General features: G+C 43.3%; 2 protein-coding genes across 4 annotated transcripts in view; both read right to left on the reverse strand.

The window, feature by feature from the left end:
* MTHFSD (methenyltetrahydrofolate synthetase domain containing) overlaps positions 1–20,647 on the reverse strand; it is a 536,715-nt gene that overhangs the window by 474,513 nt on the left and 41,555 nt on the right. The window lies entirely within an intron of this gene.
* LOC138526139 (uncharacterized) lies at positions 14,594–19,540 on the reverse strand. Of its 2 annotated transcripts, none has more exons than XM_069636532.1 (2): positions 15,168–19,540; positions 14,594–15,065 (listed from the first exon to the last, which is right to left on the reverse strand). In XM_069636532.1, the coding sequence occupies exon 1, from the start codon at positions 18,034–18,036 to the stop codon at positions 15,940–15,942; it is 2,097 nt and encodes a 698-aa protein (XP_069492633.1). In that variant the 5' UTR covers positions 18,037–19,540; the 3' UTR covers positions 14,594–15,065; positions 15,168–15,939. The 2 variants fall into 2 exon arrangements, with proteins under 2 accessions (XP_069492633.1, XP_069492637.1); XM_069636536.1 differs by having other exon boundaries at positions 14,594–14,903; positions 14,991–19,540.

Here is a 20,647-nt window from a genome sequence, read left to right on the forward strand (position 1 = left end):
TACTCCCAGACGAGGAACCACTGGTGGGGGCAGAGATAGGAAACAAACAATTCATCTTTGCGGTGGACTTGGGCGGAGAAATCCTGTCTATGTGAAGGCGAAAATCTTGAGACGCAAGGATTCTCTGGGACTGTGGTCACGGTTCCTTACACAGAAGATTTGGATGTTAAGATAGGGGGAAAGACAGTACGAGCACCTCTCCTTTACCATGAAAACTCACCTGTAAATTTACTGGGACAGGACTTACTCAGTAAGCTTAACATGAACATTGCATTTACAGACAGGTGGATAGTATGCTCCACCCCTGGTATGTGCTCGGTATTACCCAAATTGTTCGTTTACAATTGTTTGAATGACACAATTGTTCGAATAATAGGGGTCCGAATTGACCTTCTGCACAATTGACCGTATGCTCATTTTTATATATATTATGGATTGGGTTGGTGTAATAATAATATAAGGGGATTGGGTGGGTGGTTGGGGTGGGGGTTGGATTGGGTGGGGGGCTGTGGAGGGTTTCCCCCGCATATATATCCTAATTGACCGTTTAAATTTGGTCAATTGTGCAGAAGGTCAATTGTTATTCAAACAATTGTCATTCGTACAATTCGTATACAACCATGTGCTCTATGCGAGCAATGCTGCTAATACAAACAATGGCAAATGAGAGCCATTTGACGGATACCAACCAATGCAGACATGTTTATTTATGGCATAGAGGTACTAGCAAGAGTAGTGCCAGAAATCACACGAAAAGAGTGGAGCGTACCCTCTGACTGTTTTCCGCCCAGTAGCTACCCCCGAGAAATTGCCTGGCACCGTCCTGTCTCTAGATCTGCAAGGGTACAGGTGTCAGCAAAAAGTATTGTAGCGATTGGCCTGGACAGGCATGGGTGCGAGTGGCGGACAGTACTGTGTATTGACCCAAATGTACCATTACGTGAATTGACCGATGAAGAATTGTTCACTAACAGCGACACTGATGAGGAAATAATAATGGAAATATGCATGCAATGATCTAAAACAGGAGAGTAGCAAACCCCCTCATGGCCGCCGTCAGTGCACTGCCATCTTTTTGCAATATGGATTTACAACAAGTGCCACCGAATGTATGGACCATGAACCCCCTCGATGTAGGGTTATTGAAAGAAGTGACCCCAATAAACATAAAACTTAAGCTCGGAGCAGTATTGCCCAGAGTAAGACAGTACACCCTATCAAGAGAAGCAGAGGAAGGGATGAAGGACACAATACACGCACTACTACAACAAGGCATTATTGTCCCCTCCAGCTCCCCATGCAATACAGCGATTTATCTGATTAAAACAGCAAAGGGAAGGGGGGTTGTGGCGTATGGTGCAGGACCTCCGCCCACTTAATGACATTGTCCAAAAAGAGTTCCCTCTCGTTCCAAATCTGGCATCATTTTATGTAGCATCCCATAACAGGGCACACACTTTACTGTGGTGGACCTGAAATACACCTTTTTCTCAGTGCCCCTCCATCCAGACTCTTAATACTTAACAGCCTTCACTCTAGGGGGGGGGGGATAAGAGCATTGTCAGCTGCCCCAGGAGTACTGTGAAAGCCCACATATTTTCAACAGAATATTGCATGAAGACCTCAGCAATATTGATGTTCAAAGCACCATCATTCAATACGTTGATTACCTAATATGCAGTGAGGGGGAAGAAACATGCAGGAAGGTCTCCATTACCTTGCTCAAATTACTGACACACAAGGGGTACAAGGTAGACAAAACAAACTTCAAATATTGCCTAGCAGAGATGCTGTACCTAGGTCAATTGATCTCGAAAGATAGTAAGAGAATAATACCTGACAGAGCGGCAATGGTGCAAGAAGCAACCCAGCCCCACCCAGTAAAAGACAAGCAGAAGTTCCTCAGCATGTGTAACTATTGCAGGGCATGCATATTGGACTATGCTGCCTACACACGACCCTTATTACAAGGATTAAAAGAAGCACAGAAAGACAACCCTGCAATCACTTGGACAACTGAAATGCACACTGCTTTCACAACATTATAAGAACTGATATGCACAGCCCCCGTCCTAGCCACACCAGATTATGAACAGGAATTATTTCTGTTCTCACATTCAAATGGAACACTGATGACCGCAGTACTGACAAAAAAAACATACTTTGGCCACAATCCACTAGCCTACTACAGCGGTACTCTTGATTCAGTAATGCAGGGCCACTTCGGTTGTGAACAGGCTCTCGCAGCCGCTGCCTTTGCAATTGAAAAAAGCTCCACAATTGTGATGGGATGCTCCGTCACATTGTTCCTGGAACACTCCTTGTTTATCATACTCGAACGGTCCAAATCCACCCTCACAACACAAAGAGCCACAACCTATGAGATAATCATCTCAAGTCCAAACATCCATGTGATACGTTGCAAAATGGTAAACCTATCCACATTCCTCACAGAGCCATGCATTATTGTGCCACTTATGAGGGGCAAGGAGAGGACATTCCCAAAGCAAATGGAAATGCATTGAACGAGGGGGAAATGTACTTTGAAGATGGGTCAGGGACAATTTGCACAGAGACTGGTGAAAAACATGTTGGTGCAGCGGTAGTAAGGTTGGAGGAAGGAGAATATAAAATTCTAATACAGTTCACCATCGATTCAATATAGACAATTGCAATATTAAGGTCGAGATGAAAATGAAGACTCTAGGCATCTTCCTAGATAACAACTTGAATATGAAAGCTCAGGTGAACAGTCTAGTATCTTCCTCATCCTAATTCATCAAGTTGCCCTGTCACCTTCGTCCACTGATTTCTGAGTAAAATTCAAAAACTGTAGCCCGATCTATTATTGGCTCCAAGTTAGATTACTGCTGCAGTTTCCTTGTTGGCTTTTCGCAGGCAGACTTCCACCGTCTCTAGGTTATCCATAATGGAGCAGTGAGGGTTGTGAAAGGACTGTGTCGCAGGAACCATGTGTCAGAGGCGAGACAGAGCCGCCCTGGCTTCCTGTACAGGCCAGAGTCTGCTTTAGGATGCTTCTTATCACCCATACATGCCTGAAAGGCATGTAGTGGAAGCGATTTTAAAAAAAGCACAACACCAGATCCCTTAGATCAGACAATACGAACATCATAAAAACATCTTGCTGCAAATTCACTAAAGCCCACAATGGAGCTTTCAACATTGCAGCCCCCTGTTGGCTTGGAATGCCTTGCCTCCAAACATTAGAATCACTGAATCTACAGAAATATTCAAGAAGAAACTAACTCATGACCTTACTGCTATACCCCTCCAGGTTATTGCCCGTTTTCTCAATCCTCCGACCCTCCCCCCCACCTTCATGATATGTATGTTCTGTCTGGTATTGTTTGCGCCCTTAAGCCCTCAGGTACCGTGAGCGCGGTACAAATTAACAAACAGAAAAGTTTACCCATGCACTATTCAGCCCAAGCAGCAGAATTTGGTAGCAGTAATTGAAGCCTTCCATGCAGCAAAAGGGTGGCAGCAACGATATATTCCGATTCAGCATATGTAACCACCACGGTACATGCTGGGTTATCTAGGTGGAGAAGAACAGGGTTCAGAAGGGCCGATGGGTCCCCAGTACAACATGCTGAATTATTGAACGAATTGATTAAAGTACTTGCAGAACCATCAGTAGTAGCGCTGGTAAAACGCCAAATATCACCGGGGAACACGGCGTAGAGTAAAAGGTAGAGTGGAAGAGCCTGAAGGAGAGGGATACAATGCATTGCCAATAGCTCCAAAAGAAAGTGCCACCTGTAGAACAAGAACTATGGACAAAACAGGGATGCACGCAGTCACCCACAGACCTCCTTTGGAGACCTGACACGACAGGGAAAGTAGTGATGCCTATAGAGTTGTTGCAAGTAGTATTTCAACAACTACACTTTCCCGCCCACACCTTGAAGATGCACATAGCCGCAGACATCCTGGATTGGTTCATTCCAAACTTCCAAGAACATATTACTAAAATGACCATTGAATGCATCACATGTCAAACATTTAATTCAGGGATGACTCTCAGATCACTGCGGGGAACACTGTGCCCCCCCCATTGGACCTTTCCGTGAACTGCACATCGATTATGCGAAGATGGGGGAAGAGGTGCAATGGGGCAAGGTACTTGATCGTGGTGGTCCGTCCCTTTTCGCACTGGGTGGAGGCCCACCCAGACGCGAAGTGTGCAGCAAAGTTTTTAGTGAGAGTTGTATTCCCACTGTGGCGTATATGCAATGTCATACGCTCCGACAATGGGACACATTTCGTAAATTACCTCTTCAAGGAAGTAACAACCCTATTAGGAATAAAACATAAAATGTGTTCAAGTTACCACCCGCAAGCAAATTGGTGGTGGAGAAAATAAATGGCCTTCTCAAAAGTAGACTGTCCAAACTTTGCCACACTCTCAAAAAGAACTGAGTATATGGTCTACCACTGGCCTTATTTAAGCTGTGCATACAGCCCAGTAAAGACCACCACTTGTCCCCTCACAAAATAGTATCTGGTAGACGTATGCAAATACCACTGTCCCCGGTGAGAAGAATGTCTGATGCACATAGAACAGCAACAGTGTTAGGTGAAGAATTCAAAGAATATCTCACACAACTCACAAGAGCAGTAAGAGCAATTGCAAGACAAGTAGCACCACCATTCACAAGAGAAAGTGAAACAGATACCTCCACTGCCTCAGCAGACAGTTCAACAAAGCGTCTAATATCTGGGGAACTGGTGTACGTTTGCAGCTTTGTAAGGAGGTGGAATGCTCCAAGATTTCATGGCCCTCATGAAGTAGTATATTGCAGCCATTTTGCAGTAAAGGTGGAGGGCCCGAAATATTGGATCCACCTGTCAGACGTTAGAAAGGCCCATGATAGTGTAAGACCAGACGCAGCACAAGAAAATGAACGCGAGGCAGCAGTGCCTTAAAGCACAATACAGGGAAGATAAAAGCACAAAAGTAACGCAGCATTTGAGAGAAATATGTATATAAATGAGAAATACATATTGAAATGTGAAAAGTGATTTCTCTCTATACACTTTTGTTTACATGCTCTTTCATCTGTTTTCTTACTCCTCTTATATCTTATTCAAACTGAAAGTGTTTAACCCATTATATCCCACTCTGTAGGTGCTACAATGGCGGAGACAAGGCCACTGGCTACTACTAGAACTCGGTTAGATAGCAGTAGGAATTAAATAAGCGCCACAAGGGCATATTCGTATGAATGTGGGCTGTATTTTACAGCAATTGTTTTTTCAATTATCCTGCTATGTTTAGGAATGTATTGGAGTATATATTTTATTGTAGGGGACATAAAAGAAGGGGGTGAAGCTAATACGGGAATGGGGGACAACTGATAGGGGATGGGTTAAAACTAATATGGGATCACAAGACACCATCAAACCTCACTACCTTATATACAAAACCTCACTGAGATAATACCACAGCATGGGTTAGGGGTAAATAATGAAAATGAAAAAGTTACATATGTACAGAATGATGATTTATCCAGTCCAAAAATGTTTACAATGTCACCAATTACCTCACAACCAACAGAGCAAGCTACCTCAAATGTTGACAATGTGTATACTATGTCCCCCCCTGTTATGCCAAGTACCCTCCCAAGTTCTCAATATTGGCAGTTTAATATTGATACAAATATGAATATGAATACTGGTATCTTCCCTATTTACCATCTGAAAAGTATGTATGCACACAGAACCCCAGGTGTTGCCGAAGTGGTACAAAAGGTCATTTGCTAATGGTGAAAATAAAATAATGAATAGACGGAAGAAGCAGGCACAACTGCACAAATATGAAGCAGATCATAGGTTGGGGTTGGATAAAGTAGAAGACCTCCGCCATCCGGACCAGGTACTCTGACATTAGTGCCACAGGGAGAGAGGCCACCAATGGTAACACGGACGCTTAAGGTACTGGTGCCTCAAGAATAGAAGCCCATGTCTCGTTCATCTTGTACCATCTAGAATCAGGAGCACCTTCCAGGCACACACACAGTAAAACCACAACTTCCTCCTGATGAGAAGATCTGCAAAAAGAAACCTGAAGGTGCAACATGTTTTAAAGAGTAATTCCTAGCAATAAAAGGAACACTGTTCGCTGAAAATAAATGGCAAGAGGCAACAGCAATGTGCAAGGCAGAAGTGCTACATGGCCTATGGGACAAAAGACTGCAATGGATGAAAGATACGTGTGCCCAGATATGGTCCCAACACATCGCAAAGCTAACATGGGTCACAGCCCTCAAAAAGCCATTCAAAATCTAGCATGAAGAAAAAATATTAACTTTGCTTCCAAGGAGAAGGAAGAGTACCCATGTGTTCAAACACACGTTGCAACAGAACCCTCCTCATCCCCCGACATGCGAAAAGAAACAGCTGCCTTGATGGACCATTACTGCGTGTGTGGAAAACAGGCATATTTGCACCTCCCGTCATCATGGAGGGGCTACTGTGCTCTGGCAACGCTGCACTCTGCACTGCTGGCGATTCCGGAGAAGCACATCTAGGGAGAAAGGGTGTACAACACACAGCAACTGGCACCCAAACTTTCAAATGAAGAGCCCCCATCTAGGACGTACTATCGGAAGACAAGCTGCAAGATCAAGTGACACGCAAGAAGAGAGCTTCCAACTACCTCTCTAAAGACTCTTCTAACCTCTTGGCACAGATCCCTGATGAATATAAACTTTTTAACTCAGCAGAGAAATGTTTTGCATCACTGATCCACAGCATCGAAGCACGAGCAAACGCCAAGTGGTACCAGATAATACGTTGGGAACTGATCCACCTGGCCAACGACACTGAGGAAGGGTTCAATGTCATCAAGGTAGAACTAAGAGCGCTGGGACTGATGACGATGCAGACCCGCTATGTCCTAGACCACCTCACAGCAATGGAGGGTGGTGTTTGCCGAAAAATAGGAAGTGCATGTTGCACTTTTATACCTTCTTCAGACGCTGATAATGGGACACTGTCACACGTAATTGCTGCAGTACATGAACTTGGAGAGAATGAAAAAAAAGTGGTGTTCAGTCCAGTGACTGGCTCAGCATGGCGTTCGACTGGGTACCATCATGGCTCGGGACTGCAATGAAGCTACTGGTCCCCATCATCATCTTCCTGCTGCTGATTTTCTGTGTATGTCAGTTAGGGGTTTGATGCTGTGCAGAGGTGATTCCTAGTAGTGCGGTGATGATGGCAACTATAGGCAACAAAAATAGTAATGGGTAAATGCCTCATGATACTAGGGAAGCCCAAGTACAAAGTGGGGAGCGTGATGAGCCCAAATACCGCATGGTGGCAATATACAAGGCAGGGGATGTAGTTGATAATTACTATCACACCACTATCAAACAGCCCTCCGATCTTTAAAGCCACATGGAGGTGTGGGTGGACCTAGATGGGGATGGAGATTGTAAATACATGTCATGCACCCCTGAAGAGTATGACCACCGTGGAGAGAGTTTAAGAAATGTGTGCAGAGCTTGGATGCCAATAAAAAGGTACTCCAGCCTGGGATGAGGCAGTAAAGAGGGCAGTGGAATGTAGACATACTGGAGGAGGGTATTTGTTACTTTAGTAGTAACAAAGTGGGGGAATGCTGGGGGAGCGGTGGCCTTTTCCGCCCCCTTATCATTCCCACAATGAAGGATCCCACGTATGCTGTAGGGGGGGAAGACGTCCCCCCTCTCTCCTATGGGTAATCTGTACTAATCACCCTTTAATTACTAACAAAAGGCACAATCATAACCAAGCCTTATTTAGACTAAGAGACTCCATTTTGTGACACCAAACGCTATCTTTCGGTAGGCCTGAAAACGATCTCTAAAAACATGTCTCTGCCTCTGCCCAGCACCTTGCACAGACAGCCCAGGTCACCCCTCCTGCTAGCTCTGCATAAGCCCTGTTCTCACAGAAGTCCAGCCATTCATTGTTGCAACAATCAGTATCATCACCGGACAAGTTGTTACACCTTTCCAACGTTGGTCCATGCTTTACAGGAGATGGGGGCGCAGAGCTATACTCCTTTCTACAATACAGAGGGCTGCAGAACCCGGCAGTACGTGTCTTAGCAGTCTAGTTTATCCACGCTATCAGCGAACGTCGGTAGCGAGTCACGTGACCCTATTAAAGGATCTTCAACACTCTTCTCAAAGCGTCGCTACTGTTTACAGAGACGCTCCGTAAGTTCGAACCTAGGGTCATTCCTACTCTGATTTAACCTGCTGCCTTTCTTTACTACACTCACCCTCTTGTCTCTCTCTCTTATCCCAGGGTTTCTTTATCGGGCAATCCCTTTCATTTCCGTCCGAGTCAACAGGCATATCCGAGTTAATCAGTGTCATCCGATCCCCTTCACTCATACAAACGGACGGATGACAGCAGGACTTGTATCGCCTCTCATACAGTGAGTCTCCCGTCCTATGATCCTCGTTTCTCTTTTCTATTCCCTATTTCACCGGTACCGTTTTACAGGAACCTGCAAGACTGTCGGAGTTCAGATACATAGGCAGAATTCTACCTTGTGCTCCTCATCTTCCAGTCTAAGGCCAGACAGTGTTAGAATCTCGTAAGGAATTCCCTTTCCTCTGCATTATTTGCTTTCCTACTCTCATTCTCATACGCACCTTACCTGTCCTTTCTTATTCCAGTAGAAACTGAGCCTCTGACAGCAAGGATTCCTTACGTGAAGAAACACCAGGCACCCGAGAAGCTTCATCTACTTCTTCCAGGGTTTTTTTCCCCAGAGGGTTTCCCTGGGGTTCGTGCCTCTTCCCTGTTGGCATTTCAGTCTCGGTGGGAGGTGCAGGATGCTCCGGGAGGCTCTTGCCATCTGCAGTTGCTGCTTCCGCGTCGACCATCCGACCAGGTTAGTGTAATTGCCTGTAAGGGGTTTGTCCATCGACAATATCTGTTTTCATTAACAGTTAACAGTTAGCGATGCCAGTTAGCTGGTTGTGATTGAGAGCATGGAGCAGCAAATGCAGCAGCTCATGGCAGCGATGCAATCTATGACTTTAGAGATGCAGGCTATCAAACATGGTAATGCACAGTTAAAGCAACAGGTTGCCCGTGCATTCTCTGAAATCCCTCCTGTCGCCTTGCCTACTGGCAAGTATGACGGAGATCCACATAAACTGAAGGAATTCCTGGACAGCTGTACTGTCCAATTCATCTTTAAATCCTGCTTTTTCCCGACAGATAAAGATAAAGTAGGCTTTCTGATATCTCATCTTACTGGTCCTGCCCTTGCTTGGGCTACCCCTTTAGTCACATCAGGGAACGCCATCTTAGACTCCTACCCGGCCTTTTCCAATAGCCTCAAGTCTATGTTTAGCCGTCAAGAGATTTCGGTCTCCACACAGGAAAGACTCCTGGACCTTAAACAAAGAAATAAGGACCTGATGACCTATATCACCCATTTCAAACAATTGTCCTCTGAACTCGGGTGGCCTGATGACGGATTGCTGACCCTCTTTCGCAGGGGACTTAATGAGGAGCTAAAGGATGAGGTATCAAAAGTTTCACGACCAGCCAACTTGGCAGAGATGATAACCTTTGATCACTAGAAAAGAAAAGGGGAAAAGGACATCGTTCTAATATTGATCCGATTCCAATTCCCGGTAGATCTAGCACCGCGGAAGAACCTATGCAGATAGGCTCCGTTAGGGGACCCATATCTGCAACCGAAAGAGAAAGAAGAAAATCGTTAGGACTGTGTATATACTGCGGATCCTCTTCCCATGTGTTACGAGACTGTCCCATAGTTCCTCCCCGTAAATCCAGACCCCCTCAGTCGGGAAACAACAAATCCCTGCCGTAAGGGGAACCACGGTAGGAGATCAACTTCAGGGTTCCCCTATCAGAATCGAATCATCTCTTGAACCGTCTTCTAACCAGCAATCTATGATCGTTCTTTGCATGACTATTATCTTGCCAGACCAAACTATATGAGGGATTCCTACGTTACTGGATTGTGGAGCGGCAGGGAACTTCGTGGACGATCAATGGGCAGCAAACGATGGCTTGGCTAGAATAGCCAAGACATTTAACACCCCCATTCAGGGAGTAGACGGTTCCCCTTTGAGTTCAGGGCCTATTCGGGAACAAACTAAACCAGTGACTTGTTTGATCGCCTTTCACCAAGAAACATTAGTTTTTGACCTAATCAGAGCCGCCCATTTTCCTGTCATTTTGGGGCTACCATGGTTACGCCTTCATAATCCATTTATAAATTGGAAGGCCGGTACCCTTTTTTTGGGCTCAGAGTATTGTGTCTCCCACTGTCTATCCCAGCAATCTGTAGGTCTTCATCCTCCCTCTATGGCCACTGATACCCATGCTGTGTCCTACATAGGCCAGTTAGGTGTGGTTCCTGAATGTCACCAACAGTTTCATAGAGTCTTTTCAACACCACATTATCCCTCACTTCCTCCCCATCACAGAGACGCCTGTCGGATAGACCTCATACCCAATCAACCTATACGGTTTGGACGCATGTACGTCCTTTCCCAACAAAATAAGAGTGCTCTGAAAGAATACTTCCAAGCTAATCTCCAGAACGGTTTGATTACTGAGTCCAAATCTCCGGCCGGAGCCTCATTATTCTTTATACCTAAAAAGGACACTGAGGAGCTACGACCATGCATCGCTTATAGAGGGATCAACAAAATTACCATACCCGACAAATATCCTATGCCATTGATAAAAGATATACTAGAAGCTGTGCGGGGAGCTTCTTATTACAGTAAATTGGATCTTCGAGGGGCGTATCACCTTATCAGAATTGCACCCGGTGACAAATGGAAGACTATCTTTCGTACCCCGTTTGGTCACTTTCAGTATCAAGTAATGCCATTCGGCCTGGTGAATGCTCCTGCGGTGTTCCAACGATTTATGGACCATCTATTTTCTGACCTTCTCCATTTTGTCTTCTTCATCGTTCATTTAGATGATATTCTGATCTTCAACAAATTTGGAGGAACACATCGAGCATGTTAACATCGTCCTAAGTCGCCTTCAAGACAATCAGTTATACTGTAAGGCGGAGAAATGTGAATTTCACCAAACGCAAATCACGTACCTCGGATTCGTTCTTTCCGACAAGGGAATCTCCATGGATCCCAGAAAAGTGTCTGCCGTCTTAGATTGGCCATCCCCAACCACCATTAAAGAAATTCAAAGATTTCTTGGGTTTGCAAATTTTTATCGCAAGTTTATTCCCTGTTACTCTGAAACAATCCTTCCCATCACTCGGTTACTGAAGAAAGATACAGTGTTTTCTTGGGATTCGCCAGCACAACAAACCTTCGAGACTTTAAAAAGGATGTTCACCTCTGCCTCTATTCTGCTCCATCCTGACCAATCGCGTCCATTTATTGTGGAAACCGATGCCTCTCAACATGCGTTGGGAGCCGTTCTTCTACAAAGAACTGAACAAGGAGAAGAAAGACCTGTAGCATATTTGTCAAAGACTTTCTCCCCATCTGAAGAACATTACTCTGTTCTGGAGAAAGAATTACTGGCGATTAAAAGGGTCTTTGAAGAATGGAGGCATCTATTACTAGGATCACCTTTCTCAATAGAAGTCTGCACGGATCATCAGAACCTAAAGGCCTTACAACAAGCACAAACTACTAATAGCAGGCAAGCGAGATGGGCTCATTTCTTTTTACCTTATCGGATTGAATTCACTTTCTTGCCAGGGAATCAAAATCTGAGGGCGGATGCCCTGTCTCGGAAGAGACCTCACACCTCTTGTTTCTGTTCTGAGAAAATGTTCCCCAAAGCAACATTTATAGCAGTTGTTTCCGATTTCCTACAAATTCTCAAACAAGAAACTATCAGAAATCAACGTTTGTGTGAGGAGCTTGCGGTGACTCATCACCTTAGTAAGAATCAAGAATTATATTTTCATGCGGAACAAGTTCTAATTCCTTCGACTTCCCTGCAAACAGAAGTTCTTCAGATGTGTCACGATTCTAAAGCTACCGGACATCGGGGGGTTCAGACCACTCTAGAACTCGTGAAGAGACATTTTTGGTGTCCTACTGTTCATACTGATGTTCAGGATTATGTCAGTGCATGCACAACGTGTATTCAGTCCAAATCCTCCCGAGCCTCTCCATTCGGGCTACTCAGCCGTATGCCTATACCTGAAAGACCTTGGCAAATGATATCTACGGATTTTATAGTGGATCTTCCTCCTTCCTCTCAATACACGACCATTATGGTCACCATAGACTACTTGACGAAGCTAGCACATTTCATTCCTTTAGTCAAAATTCCCAGAGCTGCTCAAATGGCTTCATTATTTCTATCTGAAGTATTTTCTCGTTATGGTCTACCCGAGGTCACAGTATCAGATCGAGGACCTCAATATACCTCACAGTTTTGGAAGAGAATATGTCACATTCTCGGCATTAAGAGGGCCCTTACCTCAGGATACCATCCCCAGACCAATGGGCAGACTGAACGCCTAAACCAGACTCTGGAAGGCTACTTACGCTGTTTTGTGTCCGCAGCTCAAGATGATTGGAAGGACCCGTTACCATTCGCTGAATTTGCTTACAATAATGCTAAACACTCTTCTCTCAAGACTAGTGCCTTCTACTGCTCATATGGATACCATCCATCCTTTGTACCTACTGTCTCGGCAACTCCCTCTCGTTTCCCAGCTGTTGACAGTCTCGTAGCAGACATTCAGACAGGACACCGTCTCGCCCGATTAGCTCTCCAAGCGACCCAAGACCGAGCCAAACTGTATGCGGACAAACATCGCCGGGCGATGCCAAGGTTGAGTGTGGGGAACTGCGTCTGGTTGTCCTCACGATTCCTTACGAAACGTTTGGTTCCTTCCAAATTGTCTCCTCGGTTTTATGGTTCTTTCAAAATATTATCCATGATAGGATCTGCCGCAGTTCGGTTGGCCCTGCCACCCTCTTGGTCCAGGATTCATCCAGTTTTTCACTTTTCCCAATTGAAGCTAGCCGTCAGGGATCGGTACTTACGCTCTGCCAAACCTAAACCTCCCCCGGTAGTTACTAATTCTGGGACTGAATACGAAGTGGCCAACATTTGCGACTCACGTCATCATAGAGGTTGTCTCCAATTTTTCATTGACTGGAAGGGTTATTCTCCCGCGGAAAGTACTTGGGAAACTGCCTCTGGTGTCCACTCTCCCCTCTTGGTGCGACGATTTTTTCGGTTACACCCGTGGAAGCCGGGTTCTCCACCCAGGAGGAGGGGGCATACTGTTACACCTTTCCAACGTTGGTCCATGCTTTACAGGAGATGGGGGCGCAGAGCTATACTCCTTTCTACAATACGGAGGGCTGCAGAACCCGGCAGTACGTGCCTTAGCAGTCTAGTTTATCCACGCTATCAGCGAACGTCGGTAGCGAGTCACGTGACCCTATTAAAGGATCTTCAACACTCTCCTTGAAGCGTTGCTACTGTTTAAAGAGACGCTCCGTAAGTTCGAACCTAGGGTCATCCTACTCCGATTTAACCTACTGCCTTTCTTTACTACACTCACCCTCTTGTCTCTCTCTCTTATCCCAGGGTTTCTTTATCAGGCAATCCCTTTCATTTCCATCCGAGTCAACAGGCACATCCGAGTTCATCAGTGTCATCCGATCCCCTTCACTCATACAAACGGACGGATGACAGCAGGACTTGTATCCCCTCTCTTACAGCGAGGCCAGACAGTGTTGGAATCTTGCAAGGAATTCCCTTTCCTCTGCATTCTTTGCTTTCACACTCTCATTCTCATACGCAACTTACCTGTCCTTTCTTATTCCAGTAGAAACTGAGCCTCTGCCAGCAAGAATTCCTTACGTGAAGAAACACCAGGCACCCAAGAAGCTTCATCTACTTCTTCCAGGGTTTTTTTCCCCAGAGAGTTTCCCTGGGGTTCGTGCCTCTTCCCCGTTGGCATTTCAGTCTCGGTAGGAGGTGCAGGATCCTCCGGGAGGCTCTGCCATCTGCAGTTGCTGCTTCCGTGTCGACCATCCGACCAGGTTAGGGTAATTGCCTGTAAGGGGTTTGTCCATCGACAAGATCTGTTTTCATTAACAGTTAACACACGTGATCTCACTGCACTGCGTGAGACAGTAGCAGGCCCCAGCCCGGGAGCACATCCATCTCCATTAACGTGCCTGTGCACCATCGACGCCCACCCCGCCATGCCACAGCCGACTGGACCCATACCCCTCTGCTCTGTTTGATCAAGATACACATCTGACCCCTCACAGTGACCAGATGAGGACACCCAATATTTGTGTTGCCTAGCGCACACCTAGGTTTAAGGTTTTTTTACAGGATTTGTTGAAAATTTACGGGGTGCCGGGGAGAATAACAACCTTGACACTGGGTTGTTTTAACCTATGTAAATCCAACAGATTGTCCACAAGATTGTGGAACTCTCCCGTCCCCTGCACACCCTTTATACTGTAGAAACAGTCAATATTTCTATACAATGGTAATATTCAGTTTCTTTCAGAAAAAAGAAGAAATTAATGAGAGAAGCTAATTCATGACACTATTATAATAAAACAGAATGATGGGGACCATCGGTTTTAATTGAATTTTAAATTAATTGTTATAGATATGAATTTCAATTCATTCATCATCCAGTCTTTGTAAACATAATAACATAAATGTGTTCATTTTGAGGTTACATTCAATATTATAATACAAGGGCATACAAGGTACTCATCACACTTTCTATACAATAGGCTTTTCACATGGTATATCCACAGAAAGTAATGATGAATATTTTCTCGACGCGTTTCGGGGTGTCCCCTTCTTCAGGAATTGATAGCCCTCTTCATTGCCGTTAATCTTTGTTTCGTCTATAATGTATGATACAATGATCAAATTTTAGATTCTCACTGATAACTGTCATTTAACTCTTGGGAGAAATTTTTAATAATAATCACCTGGATGTTCAATGTGGAATATCCTAACTGGATTTATTATCAATAGCAATATCAGCCCAATAATGGTTATTCAACCTGTAGATGTGATAAAAAGACAATAGGGAAAGCTCAATTAAAAACGGGATCTTAATTCATGAAGGAAAATCTAGTCATGTAATATCTAAGAAAAAATATTACCTTTCGGTATTTCTGTAAAAAGCTACTACATCCATGGAATGGGTCGCTGTGGTATGTAGAGAGTCCTCAGGTACGGAGGTAGTGCAGTAATGGGCGATTCCTCCACTCGTGTCTGTAAAAACACGTATATATACTATATTAGATACACGAAAACAATGGGGTGGGATCATTCTGTGGAGAGTATTCTGTGAAGGCCTCTAGGCTCATGATATGCAATTGGGGAGCTGTTTACAAAGGATTCTCTTACCTCCTTCCTGAGAAGATGGCCGGTGCTGTAGCTCGAACCGTTCTACACGGTTTTCGCTAAAGATGGCCACTATTTACATTATGACGTCATCACGTCGAAGCGTGACGACGTCACTATGTTTAGAACGTCAGCGTGTGACGGGAAAACAGACGTCATACGGACATATTTTAGAAAACAATGTGTAATTAACCAATAGTATATAGGTGTATATCTATACTGGTGCAGGGAGTTTGAGTCAAATGAAATAAAGGTGAAAAGAGTCGAAAGATAAATGTGAGGAGTGTCTCATGTAACTTCTGGGAAATCTATTGTTTACCACGGACAAAAGTTAATCGAATATTGGACATCCGTGTGTTTACTATTTCAAGAGAAGCATGCTCACATTCTATGGTCTGTAACTTAATACATCCTATGTCAGTAAAAAATCATCCTAAGTGAACTGAACAAATTCAAAAATGTATTTAACAGCAATTGATATTGTATCCACACTGGGTTTCTGATTGGGTCAGGGGAAACAGTATTTAGTTACAAAAATGAGGCTAAACTGTAATCTTCGTTCATCCCATTGGGAGCTAGGCTGTTTAGTCTCTCTATCCAGAAGATTTCCCTCTGGTTCATACGTCTGGCATGATTGCCACCTCTTGGGGCTCTGTTCACAATTTCCAAAATCACAACCTTTAGTTGAGAAATATTATGTTTCTTTATGGAAAAATGTCTTGCTACAGGTGAGTTAACACTGTTGGTACGTATGTTACTTTTGTGTTCATTCCAGCGCTCCTTGGCTTTCCTTTGTGTCTGTCCAACATAGTAAATGCCGCATGGGCAGCTTAAACCATAAATGATTGATTTCGTGTCACAAGTGGCAAAATCCTTTAGTGGGATTTTTTGGCCATTTGATGGGTGTCTTACATAGCTTCCCTTCATTATGTTGTTACAATTGCCACAACTGAGACAGGCAAACGTACCTATTTTCCTCTTGGTGAGGGTTCTTTGATTGTCCACTCTCGGTCTTTCTGCTTTAACTAGGCTATCCCTGAAGTTCCGACCCCTCTTGTAGGCGATTATGGGTGGTTCAGGAAATAGTCTCTTTAGTTGTGGATCCAATTTGATTATACCCCAGTTCTTCTTGATCATCCTTGTTATGTGATGACTCTGTGCTGAATATCTTAAAGCGTAGAGAAATGGGATCTCCTTAGATCTATTTCTTGATATACGGAGGTCTTTCCTCTCCAATGTGAGTGTTTTTTCTTCTGCTTTCTTGATGATAGACTCTGGATAGCCTCTTTCCTTGTATCTTTGTGTCATCAATAGGTTTTCATTCCTCAGGGTGTCAGTTGTTGAGATAATTCTCTTTAGTCTAAGGAATTGACTGTAGGGCAAATTATTCTTTAAATGCGTCGGATGATGGCTCCTGAAGTGTAACGTGTTGTTAACATCGGTGGGTTTGTGATAAATATTGGTGATTATCCCATCTTCCCCAATCTCTAGTTCAACGTCCAAAAAATGTAGTTTAGGGGTTCCAATTTCCATCGTGAATTTGATTCTGTCGTGGCCTGAATTGATGTATTTTAGGAATTCCTCTAGTTCGTGATGTTGTCCTCTCCAAATGACGAAAACATCGTCAATGTATCTTTTCCAGGTGATGATTTTTTTGCTAAATTTTGTTGGTATCAAAATCCATTTCATCTCCAAATGGTACATGAATAGATTAGCATAGGCTGGGGCCATTGCTGACCCCATTGAAGTTCCTGATGCTTGTAAATAGTACTGCGTCCTGTATCTGAAATAGTTGTTAATGAGTATAATTTTGCTTAATTTCATTAGGAAGGTTTTGTTTGCTTCACATTCATTTCTTAGTAGACACCATTCGAGTGCTTCCAAACCGTCTTGATGTGGGATGCATGTATATAGACTCTGTACATCAAACGAAACCAGTAGATCATTTCTGTTAATATCTGTTAAGGTGTCTAGGTGATTGAGAAAATCTGTGGTATCTTTAAGATATGTTGTGGTTGTTTGGACTATGGGTTGTAATGCCTTGTCCACATAAACTGCTAGTGGGTTGAAGATACTATCAGTTCCCGCAACAATCGGTCTGAGGGGGGGTTTTGTCAAGTTCTTATGTATTTTTGGCAGTCCATAGAAGATTGGAGTAATAGGATGTTCATTAATCAAAAACAATTTAGTCTTGTTGGAAATCCATCCTTGGTCCTCAGCTTCCTCAAGCGTAGTTTCAATAATGCTTGATATTTCTCTGACCGGATCTTGTTCAATTTTTATGTACGTGTTCTCATCTGTTAGGAGCTCTAAAATCTTCTCCTCATAGTATGTAGTGTCCATAATAACTATGGCCCCTCCTTTGTCTGCCGGTTTTAGGGTCAGGCTTCTGTCATCCGCAAGGTTCTTGATGATTTCATTCTGCCTTCTCCTGGTATTGTAGTTCCTTGTTCTGGTGAAATTAACCCTTTTGAGATCTTTTATCATCTGTTCTTCAAACATTCTGATGGTTATGTTATTGACTTGAGGGTCGAAATGACTCTTGGGTTTCATTTCTAAGTATTGATGTGGCTCTTGTGTAGTGTTGATTCCCATTTGTGAATCAAAAAAGACTTTGAGTCTCATTTTCCGTGCCAGTCTGTGAAGATTGATTTTTTCTTCCAGCAAATTGGAATTCTGGGTTGGTATAAATGTTAAACCTAGGTTCAATGTGTCCGTTTGGTCTTTGGATAGTGGTTTTGATGAAATATTAACAACTAGTTGTTTGGTTTGTTCCGCGATCTTAGATTTCTTATTGCCTCTTCGCGTAGTCTTTTGTCTAAAAAAACCGAGGGAGTGGTTTGTGCGTTAGAGGTAGTCGCTTCTTGTGATGTATGTATAATCGGTCCACTTTCCGCGTTCTCCCTATTGATAACTTCGTCCCCACTTGTAGGTATTTCGCTACTGGATCCACTTGGTTCTTGTCCCGGTATTGGTGTTTTGTGGTTTTGTGGTCTTCTACCTGGTGCGGTTTTGTTTTGTGCGTAGTATTCTTGCCAGGAGTATACTATATCCTGAAGATAATCCAACGTATCTCTTCTGAATTTTCGGACTTTGCGTTGTTCTATGTCCTTTTTGTAGTTGTCCAATGTTCTGTTCACTTCCTCTATGATGGTTGTTAATTCCTCTTTGTTTTTAAATTTCGACAGTTGTTCTGTCAGGTCTTCGATTTCACTGTCGAGTTTGCTGACAGATTTTGCTAATTCCTCGATTGTCAATAATATAAGATCCAAAGAGCATTTATTTAAGATCTGCTCCCATTTCTTCACAAAATCTGGGTTGTCCTTGCACAGTGTGGGTCTTAAATATACCCTTAGTCCTCTTGGGATTCTTTGTGCTCGGTAGTATTGTGCTAATGTAGTAGCGTGTAGTTTTTGCGATATCTCCCTTCTGATGACCCTCTCCAATTGTGTAATAAGTTTCTCTGGACTAGTCGTTGTTGGTGTGGTTGTTTCGATTTCCTTCAAAAGCCCTAAAATTCGTGTGGCTTCCTCTTCGTTAAATGCCAAAGTTGTGGCGTGTTTTTCTGTAATTGCATTGATCTTTGAAAAAGACATCCCTTAGGGAGGCGGAGGTGATTGTTAGTATTTCTATTGGGTGCTGCTATGGCTGTTGTGTCACTCCCTAAGCATTTTTAGGGGGGCAGAGAGCAAGAATCCAATATTTGTGTTGCCTAGCGCACACCTAGGTTTAAGGTTTTTTTACAGGATTTGTTGAAAATTTACGGGGTGCCGGGGAGAATAACAACCTTGACACTGGGTTGTTTTAACCTATGTAAATCCAACAGATTGTCCACAAGATTGTGGAACTCTCCCGTCCCCTGCACACCCTTTATACTGTAGAAACAGTCAATATTTCTATACAATGGTAATATTCAGTTTCTTTCAGAAAAAAGAAGAAATTAATGAGAGAAGCTAATTCATGACACTATTATAATAAAACAGAATGATGGGGACCATCGGTTTTAATTGAATTTTAAATTAATTGTTATAGATATGAATTTCAATTCATTCATCATCCAGTCTTTGTAAACATAATAACATAAATGTGTTCATTTTGAGGTTACATTCAATATTATAATACAAGGGCATACAAGGTTGTAACCCAGTGTGGATACAATATCAATTGCTGTTAAATACATTTTTGAATTTGTTCAGTTCACTTAGGATGATTTTTTACTGACATAGGATGTATTAAGTTACAGACCATAGAATGTGAGCATGCTTCTCTTGAAATAGTAAACACACGGATGTCCAATATTCGATTAACTTTTGTCCGTGGTAAACAATAGATTTCCCAGAAGTTACATGAGACACTCCTCACATTTATCTTTCGACTCTTTTCACCTTTATTTCATTTGACTCAAACTCCCTGCACCAGTATAGATATACACCTATATACTATTGGTTAATTACACATTGTTTTCTAAAATATGTCCGTATGACGTCTGTTTTCCCGTCACACGCTGACGTTCTAAACATAGTGACGTCGTCACGCTTCGACGTGATGACGTCATAATGTAAATAGTGGCCATCTTTAGCGAAAACCGTGTAGAACGGTTCGAGCTACAGCACCGGCCATCTTCTCAGGAAGGAGGTAAGAGAATCCTTTGTAAACAGCTCCCCAATTGCATATCATGAGCCTAGAGGCCTTCACAGAATACTCTCCACAGAATGATCCCACCCCATTGTTTTCGTGTATCTAATATAGTATATATACGTGTTTTTACAGACACGAGTGGAGGAATCGCCCATTACTGCACTACCTCCGTACCTGAGGACTCTCTACATACCACAGCGACCCATTCCATGGATGTAGTAGCTTTTTACAGAAATACCGAAAGGTAATATTTTTTCTTAGATATTACATGACTAGATTTTCCTTCATGAATTAAGATCCCGTTTTTAATTGAGCTTTCCCTATTGTCTTTTTATCACATCTACAGGTTGAATAACCATTATAGGGCTGATATTGCTATTGATAATAAATCCAGTTAGGATATTCCACATTGAACATCCAGGTGATTATTATTAAAAATTTCTCCCAAGAGTTAAATGACAGTTATCAGTGAGAATCTAAAATTTGATCATTGTATCATACATTATAGACGAAACAAAGATTAACGGCAATGAAGAGGGCTATCAATTCCTGAAGAAGGGGACACCCCGAAACGCGTCGAGAAAATATTCATCATTAC

The sequence above is a fragment of the Ambystoma mexicanum genome, chromosome 1q (genome assembly GCF_040938575.1).
Source record: "Ambystoma mexicanum isolate Mex_15411 chromosome 1q, UKY_AmexF1_1, whole genome shotgun sequence".
NCBI classification, from domain to species: Eukaryota; Metazoa; Chordata; class Amphibia; order Caudata; family Ambystomatidae; genus Ambystoma; species Ambystoma mexicanum.